Source organism: Cuculus canorus, chromosome 8 (assembly GCF_017976375.1).
Source record: "Cuculus canorus isolate bCucCan1 chromosome 8, bCucCan1.pri, whole genome shotgun sequence".
Taxonomy (NCBI): Eukaryota; Metazoa; Chordata; class Aves; order Cuculiformes; family Cuculidae; genus Cuculus; species Cuculus canorus.
The window spans coordinates 26243299-26253251 of record NC_071408.1 but is presented as its reverse complement, the minus strand read 5'-3'; the positions used below and the strand labels follow the sequence as shown (position 1 = coordinate 26253251).

The 9953-nt window shown below is 51.2% G+C and overlaps 1 protein-coding gene across 4 annotated transcripts; it reads right to left on the bottom strand.

Annotated features, from left to right (window-relative positions):
* Positions 1–9: 9 nt before the first annotated feature.
* LRRC41 (leucine rich repeat containing 41) lies at positions 10–9765 on the bottom strand. 4 transcript variants are annotated; one of them, XM_009561934.2, is made up of 10 exons: positions 9364–9757; positions 9190–9276; positions 7329–7399; positions 5380–6541; positions 4736–4981; positions 3686–3850; positions 3269–3367; positions 2664–2786; positions 1667–1742; positions 10–244 (listed from the first exon to the last, which is right to left on the bottom strand). In XM_009561934.2, exons 1-10 carry the CDS (start codon positions 9641–9643, stop codon positions 10–12), a joined length of 2544 nt encoding a protein of 847 aa, XP_009560229.2. In that variant the 5' UTR covers positions 9644–9757. The 4 variants fall into 4 exon arrangements, with proteins under 4 accessions (XP_009560229.2, XP_053929061.1, XP_053929063.1 ...); XM_054073086.1 differs by having other exon boundaries at positions 9190–9760; XM_054073088.1 differs by lacking the exon at positions 9190–9276.
* Positions 9766–9953: the final 188 nt, after the last annotated feature.

Below are 9953 nucleotides of genomic sequence, written 5' to 3'. Positions count from 1 at the left end.
CTGTGTCCATCACATGACACTGAGGTAGTCAGCAAAGGCCTGTGAGGAGTCCCATGAGTCATTGACCACACTGCACACAGCTTTTAGACGCCTAAGTGCTTCTTGAGCTGTTTCAGCATCCTGGTCCAGCCAGTTTTGGAAGAGGCAGAGGTGCGTGAATGGAATCTGTCCCCCTCTCTGCTGGATGTGGCCTTCCAGTTTCTTTGTGAACTCCAGGAGCCCATCAGGTTTGATGCAATTTGAGCTTTCCAGGGAAAGGACGACAAAAAAAAAAAAAACATTATGAGTCTAGGCTAGAATTCAAATGGTTTAAATTACTATTCCTTCTTGTTCCTGCCAGTGCAGGTATCTGAGGATGTTTCAATGCAAAGTACAACTTTCACACTTTGTACTGCTGAGGAATGGTCTTTTAGTTTTGATGAAAAACACAACTGAAGCACAGTAATATGAAAGGCCGTGAGCTTTTAAAAACTTGGGTAGTAACCACAAGTTAAACTCCTTATTATTGACTTTAGGCCACAGCTCAATCTACTTAAAATGTCGCTGGACCTAAGCTGCTGCCTAAGCAGTGCCAGGAGCACTTCAGTCTCTCAGCAGCTGTCAGCTGCCTGGACCAAGGGGCCTGGCCCAATCTACAGGTCTCAGTGCAAGCCTCAGCAGTAAGTGATTGTTTATCTCTTTCTTCTGAGAAGATCTGGAGAGCACGCGTCAGGTCCTGGTGTTTCTAAGAGATTAAAAGGTCCTTTCCCCTGCATAGATACATAAATAAGTATTAAGTATGAACTTAATCTTGTGAGAGGCACAGGAACAATCGTTATTCAAGGCTGCTGAAAGAGTGGCCATGGCTAAATACACTGTCAGCAACATGAGCTGGGAGAGGGGGAATAATCAAGCAATTAAGTCATTATTATTGCAGAAATGCTACCTTCCATGTGCTTTGTGATGGCTACTACCTATCTTTATGACCATTAAAGCTCAAGTAGAGAGCAGCAGTTTAGGTTGAAGACCAAAGATGATGAAAGGAATGCTGATGCATTCACAGGATCTGACAAGGGTGATGACAGCATTCTTTCCCTGTTCAGGGCAGTGGGAACAGCTATTCATGCTGATGCCTAAGAATAAATGTACATTACTTCTAACCTACAGTGCAGGAAGGCCTTGCAGCAACCACCCAAACAGCAAACCAAAGCTGCTTTTTAGATGGAGCTTGACTCACTTATAAAAGGGACAATGAGATGCCTCAGAGATGCTGGTGGTCCCTGAGGTTGTATGTCCTTTTTGCAGCATTTCTCTTAAGTTTCTCTTGGGCACATGTTCTCTTGAGAAAGTAATCTTAGAACGGTTTGGGTTGGAAGGGACCATACGATCATCTAATTCTACCCCCCTGCCATGGACAGGGACACCTCCCACTACACCAGGCTGCCCAAGGCCCCTTCCAGCCTGGCCTCCAGGCATGAGGCATCCATGACTTCTCTGGGCAACCTGTGTCAGTGCCTCACCACCCTCAGCATGAAGAATTTCCTCCTTATATCTAGTCTAAATCTCCCTCTCTCCAATTTATAGTCAAGGAACAAAACTATGCTCAGGCTTCTCCTGCTGCCTGAGCTCAGTTCAGCTCTTACTCTCGCAAAACAAGAAATCCAGTGAGTTCATAGCAGCAGAATACCTGACATCCAGCTGGCAAAGAGAAGAGGAGGAATCTTCAGAGAAAATGTCTGCGAGGGCAACCAGCCTGTGATTCCCTAAAAGGGGAGAGATACAGGTGTTAGACGCAAACTGGGAACTGTAACAAACTGGGAACTGTCTTAAATATTTAAATGACCACAAGGCTGGGACAATAGTGCAGAAAGGAGGCTCTAAGCACCTGTGTGCAGCACAAAGGGCTCATCTCTGCACCCTCAGTTTGTCCTCAGTGAACTACAGAATTCACCCAGCTGAGCACAGTGTTCAAAGCATTGGAAGGGTTTGCTGATAGGGCAGTTTGTTTCACTAGAAAAATCATGGCTTTGTTCAAGAAGTCAATATGCAGCTTTGTTTTACAAATGGTCGGTAGCACAGGGTGAACTCAAATCTCTGACATTAGGTGTACTTCAGCGAATGCCGAGCTTTCCCATTTCATTAAAACAGAAACCATCTTCTGGATTTACATGAAATTAATTTCTCAGATGTTTCTACTTGGCCTGTGACACAAAAAGATCTTTCTGTAAAGTTCAGTTCTACTCCTTTGACACAAACCCTTCCTTTGCTTATCCCCATCCCTGCAGTGGCTGCCAACAGCTTTTAAGGCACAATTTCCGGGAAAAATCCATGCCTCTGGGTAAGAGGCAGTGCATCTGCTGCTGGATCTGTTCCTGTTATGGAGTGTGAAGCAGACTAGCACTCAGTCAAATCTGGAATCCCACTGATACTTGCTTTTGCTGCAGAAAAAAGCAACCGTAATGCCTGTGCAGCACCTGGGCCTTCGGTACATTGCTGAACGCAACTGAAATCCTGTCTTTAAAAAATGAACTCACTGCTTCTGACTTTGTGAGCTAAATCCACTCTGTTCATGCGCATGTTAAGTTCAGCACAAAGGTCACCAGGTAAGCAACTCCAGCCCTTAATTTATCTCCAAGAGAGCTGGTCTAAGGTCAAGGCTGCATCACGATATTCACAGTACGCACCAAGGCGATTCCCAGGCAGTTTGAGGCTCTTCAAAGATGAGTTTCTTTTCACTGTATTGATTATTTCCGACAAAAACTCAGCAGTAGAGCTTTCAAACAGTCGGCAGAAGGAAAATGTGATTTCTACAGAAGAAATGGATTGACAGTACATGTTAGTACTCCCTGCGTGCATCATTATTCCATAATTACATCCTGCAGACAGCTCCAGCCCTTAATCTGTATGCAAGAACAAAGCTTCCCCAGCAGTGGATTGCAGACAACAGCACTGCTGCTCTGTCACAGGAAGAGAGCACGGATCATGCCCAGGGAAGTGGCTTTGCCAGCTGACCCAGTTAAAGGTTAATGCGCTCTGCCGGTTGAAAACCTTTGTTTTATAACTAATAATATAGACTGTTCTTGGCAGCACACACCAGCTTTGCAGCTGCTTCTCTCTCGGCCCTGCTGGCACAAAGAACCAGACACGTTCCCCCTCTGCCAACAGCTATGGATCTGCTCCAGTTTGACTAAACCTTGTACATCTGAACATCACTTCTCAAACGTCAGCCAGCCAAAAGCAGCCACCTGCAGCACCTTTCCAGGCACCAGCACCCCGGAGTCTGCTGTACCTTGCAGGACGGGATCCTGGAGCAAAAGCAGAACTTCTTTCTGGTGCTCAGCCAGGTTCATATCGCGAAAGCTCACTTTCTTCAAATTTGGGTTACACTCTAAAAGCAAAACAAGTTCTCAGGTAAAGCACTGTACATCCTCAGGATTAAAAGAGCCTGATCCAACTACAGCTAATGCCCAGACACTGAGCTAACTGTGGGTAATTTGCGCTGGATTCCAGGTAATTAAAAAGAAACCATCCTGCTGTGCAGGATCATTCACATGGTTGGCACAGAATGTGATAATCATTTCCTTTTGTCAGGAGACTTAAGGATGTCCACACTGAAGAAATGGACCCCCTAAGCTGGCTTCGTGCTAAAAGATGGAAGATCACAGCAAGGAAGCTACTCTACGTCACAGCGGTGTTGGCAGAGTACCTTTGAGTGCCTCCAAAAGGAGCCCAAGCTCCTGAGAACAGGGCAACGTGGCGCTGTCAAGGGACAACTGCTGGAGGGACTTTGACGCCTTGAGCACTGGCAGCAGGAACATGGTCTGCAGAGGTTCCCTGGGGAATCGGATTTCCAGCTGCTCCAGGCAGCTTTCTGAGGGAAGAAACACAACAATGAAAAAGCTTGGTCTGGAGTGCCTAGGTAGGTCCTCGAGCAAGCAAGAAGTCCGTGTGACTGACATGATTATAGTTGAGGTTGGTAGAAGGTGCCTATGTGACCCACCCTGCCCCACAGAGCTCTACGGCAACTCAGACCTATAGTAACATCAGTCATTTAAGGCTCATTTCAGGGATCCTGCCAGACCACAGGGCCACCAATTTCTGCTGTTCTAGCAGTACAACAATGCTTGAGAAAAGGTTGACTGCACAAACAAGCCAGAGTCTTCCCAGAGCACAGCTCTTCACTGACCCCACTCCATTCTTGCTCAGGCTTTGCTTACTGCTTTTCTGGTCATTCAAGGGCCAAAAAGGGTGATGGGAGACCTGTGAGCCGAGAACATATTGCTGTAGCTCCCAGACTGTAATCCAGAGGCTTGAGCAATGCTTTGCCATCACCTGTGGTACTGTAATAATCAAGAGATGCTTTCCCTCTGCTTGAGGATCTGTCTAAGGCTTACAGCCTCACAGGCAATAGGATGGACAAAGCAGACGCTCCCAACCAATGTAGAGATCTGTTGGGACATGCTCCTGGTGGGCTGCATGGACAGTTGCTGCTAGCAGGTTACAACTCGCACTGTTCAAAGCTGATGTTGCAGCGGGCTGGCACAGAGCAATAAAACGCTTTGTCCAAGGCTCAGGCTCCACAGAGCACGTCAGACTGGAAATGACAAACTGCAGCACCATCTAAATCAGAAAGGTGAGGCCGTAATTGGTTAATTACACACCACCACAACAGTGCAGAGTTCAAATCTGGGTGCTAAGCTTTTATGGCTCTATCTGCCTGCCACATGCTGGTCATCGCTCAGAATCTGTTTCCTACCTGGGATTTCTGCCTCACTGCAGCTTGGATTCCCCTCTGGCCTGTTCCCCTCCAGCTGTTTTTTGAGGTCAAAACTGAGTGAGAGCGTTTGGAGCTGGGGAAGGGCACTCAGGATGCAGTGAACAAGCTCCATGCAGGGCACGTGGGAATAGACGTCACTCACACGCACGACGCGGAGGTGGCAGTCCGGGTGCCGGGAGAGGGTGCGGAGCCCAGAGAGGATGCAGAAGATGTTAGCACCCAGGCCTGGAACAGTATTTGTACAGAAAGGTGTTAGCTGTGCCCGTACAGACACCAACACACACACAACTGGAGCTGCAAGGGCCGAGCAACCTCAGTCAAAGGCTAAAAGCTCACAGACTGCTTTATCCACACATTCTTAAGCTGCATGTATGGGAGATGAGATCTGGCCCTCTCTGGGTAGCATTTAACCACAAGGCCAGGGGCTGCTCTGGGGCAGAAGGGCTCCATTCTCTCCCTCAAACAAGTCCTTACACTAATTAAACATCTCTAATGATGCCATTCTCGGGTACCAATACTTTTACAACACCCGTTCCAGTAAAAATAAAATGAACGTAAACCTGAGCATTAAGTCAGACCTTTAGAGCAAGGCTGGAGGGAAGCAACCTGTTCACACCACTAACCGTTGTAAGACAGTACCAGGTTTTCTAACGACAGCCAGGAACTCAGCAGGTTACTCAGAGTCCGACACATCTCCCCAGTCAAAGGAATAGAAAACAGTTCCAGCATGGACACGCTTCGGAAGCGGTGAGCAGCTTTCAGGGAAAAGATGCCAGCCGATCCTCCTATTTTCTTACAGCCGGCATGGTCAGTGTGCAGAGATCCTGGGGAGGAACTAGTCCAGTTCTCAGTGTTTTCTCCCTCTGTAGCACTGGTTTTATCGAGTAACCCTGACTTATCCTCTCTAGCAACAGTAAAAACAAAATCATACAGGTCCTCTGGGTCAGCATATCGTCCCCTGCTTCGTCTGAGGCAGCGACGTTTCTTTCCTACTGCAGATTTCAGCCGTCTGCGTGTCTTTTGAAGAACGGGGCAACAGGACGGCTGGTCTGAGATGCAACCAGAAGATCTTCCCTGAATGCTGGTGTGGTCACAGGGAACCTTGCTGCTTGCCTCATCATACGCATGGTTTTGCAGAGGACTTCCTGGTCTGGAGAGGACAGAGTTCAGGTGAGCATCAGCCCCGTATCCATTCATCTCCACATCAGCCTCCTCTGGGGCTCTGGGGGATCTCTCCTGGTTCTCACCATCGCTCCACGCTCTCTTGTCGCAGCAGCCCCTCTCTGATTGCTCTTGTGTTGACTCCTGGCTTTGAGCTTTGTCCTCTTCTCTGCAAAGGCCACATGGGCTGCTGTGATACATGAGGGCATTTCCCGAGCGCCAGAACCCAGCACTCATGCTCAAAATGAGGACGAGAAGAACTGTGTCAGGAACAGGCCAGGAATACATGGACACTTGGTTGACAGAGCCATGGTGAATTAGCCGGTGAAGAAGTAACACCAACGAACGCCTAGTGGACTGGTCGGAGGAGAGGAGGTGCCGGAACTTCAGGACGTGCAGGGACTTAGCCAGGTTCTCAAGCACTTTCTGGTTGTGCTCAGCCGTAAGCTCCACCGCGCCCTGCAGCATGTTGCAGAGGGTAAGCTGGGAAACATGTGGGGAGCTGTGGAGCAGCGGCAAAAAGTGATGGTCGTTGAGACGCCAGTCAGAAGAAACATCCAAGACACCGTGAAGGACGTTTGAGAAGAACGTTTCAAGGAACTTCTTCCTCCAACAGGTTATACTCTGCAATTAAACAACAGGGCCATATTAAAAAACTTAGCCACTACTTTTCTTGTTCTTTTTAAGTTGAATTATTGCTATCTGCTAACCTAATGAATGTCGTGCCCCAAAAACCCTCCTGCTAGCACAACTGGGCCTGCCTGTCTAGCTCTCTGCATCCTTCCTTGATGTATTAGTTGAAAAACTGAATTACTCCCATCTCTCTTGCTTCATCCTGCTTCTGGCCCCATTTAAACACGTTCACTGGTTTGAAGCTGAGCCATGTGTTTGCTTATTAAAACACCACATCATCAGGAATTTTCTTCCCCAGTGTCTATTTATAGGCTATGATTAAGTAGTCTGTTAACAATTCTTTTGCAATGCTGAATCAGTGGAGCTGCTTCAGTTTTACTACGTAAAACCATTCTTCCAAACTATCTTCTCTAAGTATTTTTCTAGGGCTTTCTAAGACATCAGCACATTTTTTGCCAGTGCAGGTGTAAGCATGACATAAGATACCAGTTTTGTCCTGTTTCCCTTAGAATTTCATCTCTAGAATCAAGGCAAACTCGCTGTTATGAGGTGAAGGGTGTGGCTGTATGCTACAGCTCCTTTTATGAGCCCCGTTTTCCAAACTGATTGTACTGGGGTCATGCTTTAGTCCAGAGCTCTATAAGTGCTTATAAACAGGCCCCAGCAATTGCTTGGAGGTGGCCAGGAGCGCTGTAAGGCTTCAAAATGAAACGTCATGGAAGATGGTGGAAATAGGGATTGCCTCGTGCCCCTTCTCACACTGACAGCGCCTCCTCACCTCTGAGTTGGGTGGCCTGGTTTTCATCACATCGTCCCACAGCTTGCGCCAGATGGGTTGTGTTGAGATGCCTAGGAAAGGAACATAATCAAGCGGGTGCTTTCAGCCCTTCTCCTCGGCAGAGTACCCTGCTTTGGCACTCGCGGGGGCGCTGGGCAGACGAGGGGCAGCTCAGGGGGCACACAGAGACAGACCTCTGCAGCAAAAGCACAGTGATTTCTGGTGAGGGAAAGAGTTCAAGTCCCCTCTTTTAGGGAACGCAAGTTCAAAACCGGCTGGTTTTGCTCGTCCTTGGGCAGCGCAGAATTACTGCAGAGCCCACGCTGCTGCTGAACCCTGCCTGGTTACAGGATGGGGCTCCAGGTTTTGGCTGCAGGGGGTGGCCAGGCCATGTCCGATGGCAAGGGCTGTGCATGGGCATGTCTCCCCCTTAGAAGTGGGGTTCAATCTGCTGCCTGGTGCTCCCGTTTGCAGCCTGGAGGGGTCCATCCCCCTTCTCTGGCTGGAGTTCCCACAGTGCAGGGCTCCCACTGCCAGACTGAAGGGTCTCATTCCCCCTCTCTCACTGGGGTACCCCTAGTGTAGGGCTTCCATTACCATCCTGGAAAGGTCCATCACCCCTTCTCCAGCCAGGGTCCCCCCGGTGCGGGGCTCCAATTTCCATCCTGGAGGAGTCCGTCAACCTCTCTGCTGGGATCCTCCCAGCGCATGGCTCCCAGTTCCAGCTCGAGGGATCCATCCCCCTCTCCCACCGGGGTCCTCTCACTGCGAGGCTCCTATTTCCATTCTGGAGGGGTCCAACCCTCCTCCCCAGATGCAGTCCCCCTGGTGTGAGACTCCCATTTCCAGCCCAAACGGGTCCATCCCCTTATCTAGCCAGGGTCCCCCCAGTGAAAGTCTCCCATTTCCATCCTGGAACGGCCCATCCTCCCTCTCCCACCAGGGTCCCCTTGGCACAGGGCTCCCATTTCTAGCCTGAAGGGTCTTGTTTCCCCTTTCCCACTGAGGTTCCCCCTGTGCACGGCTCCCATTCCCACCCCACAGGGTCCATCCCCCTCTCCCACTGGGGTCTCCATGGCGTGAGGCTCCCATTTCCAGCCCAAAGGAGTCCATTCCCCCCTCTCTGGTCCGTATCCGCCCAGTGCAGAGCTCCCATTTCCAGCCTGGAGGGTCTCATCCCCTTCTCCCACCGGGATCTCCCCAGTGCAGGGCTCCCATTCCTATCCTGGAGGGTCCATCTCTCTCTCCCACCAGGGCCTCCATGGTGCGACGCTCCCATTTCCAGCCCAAAGGGGTCCATCCTCCCTCTGCAGCCAGGTTCCTTCCACCGCTGGCTCCCATTTCCATCCTGGAAGGCTCTCATTCAATGGGTGCGTGGCTCCCATTGCCATCCAGGAGGGTCCATCCCCCCTTTCCAACTCAGATCCCCTCAGTGCAGGGCTCCCATTGCCATCCAGGAGAGGTCTGTCCCCCTCTTGAACTGGGGTCCCCTGGTGTCAGGCTCCCATTTCCAGCCCGGAAGGGTCCACCCTCCCCCCCCTCCAACTGGGATCCCCTGGTGTGAGGCTCTCATTTCCAGCCTGGAGGGTTCATACCCCTTTCCAACTGCGATCCCCTCAATGCGGGGCTCCCAGTTCCATCCAGGAGGGTCTTTCCCGCCTCTCCAACTGGGATCCCCTCAGTGTGGGCTTCCCTTTCCACCCCGCAGGGGTCTGTCCCCCTCCCTGCCAGGGTCCCCCCAGTGCAAAGCTCCCATTCCCGGCCCACAGAGGTCCATCCGCCCCTTTCCCGACGAGGTCCCTATGGTGCGAGGCTCCCATTCCCACCCCGGAGGGTCCTTCCCCTCTCCCCCCGCACTCACCCGCCCTCCGCGCCGCGGTCTCGGCGCGCTGCAGGCGGAACACGTTGAGCAGCGGCAGAAGCCCCCGCAGGAGGGGCGCGGGCAGCGCTGCGAGGGCACAGAGAGAGAGAGAGAGAGGTTGTGGCGGAGGCTGCGGGCACAGCCCGGCCCCGCGCCCGGCCCACCGCCCCTTACCCCACGCGTCCCGCTCCAGGGCGTCCATGTGGCGGCTCACGGCCGCCGCGCTCAGAGAACACAGGCTGAGCGGCCCCTGCGGCCCCTCCGCCGCCATTGCGTCGCGCAGCGCTACTGCCATCTTGGGAGGGACACCGCTTGCACCCGCCGCCATTTTGGGAGGGACGACCTGGCCTGCCGTCATCTTGGGAGGGACACCGCTCCCACCCGTCGCCATCTTGTGAGGGACAGCCCCGCCCTCCCGTCGCCATCTTGGGAGGAGGACGGAGAGCGCGGCCATGTTCGGGAGGTCACATCGATGCCTTGTGTGGGATAATTTGAAACTTGTCTAAGTGGAACGTTTCAAAGTGGAATATTTTTGATTTAAGCTAAAGTACATTTAAGTTTCGTCTAAGAAGCTGTGGGGTTTTTTTTTAAAGTGAGGCAGAATGTCCCTCCGATAGCATGATGTCTTTTTCAGGACACTGTTTATTCTTTGAAGATGGTAACATCTTGTGTTCAGTCCAATCCGTGATGAACGGTTGTCTCCTCTGCAATCCCCTGTTGCGGCCTTTCCCCATTCCGTTTCTATAATCACCCCTGTTTGCAGC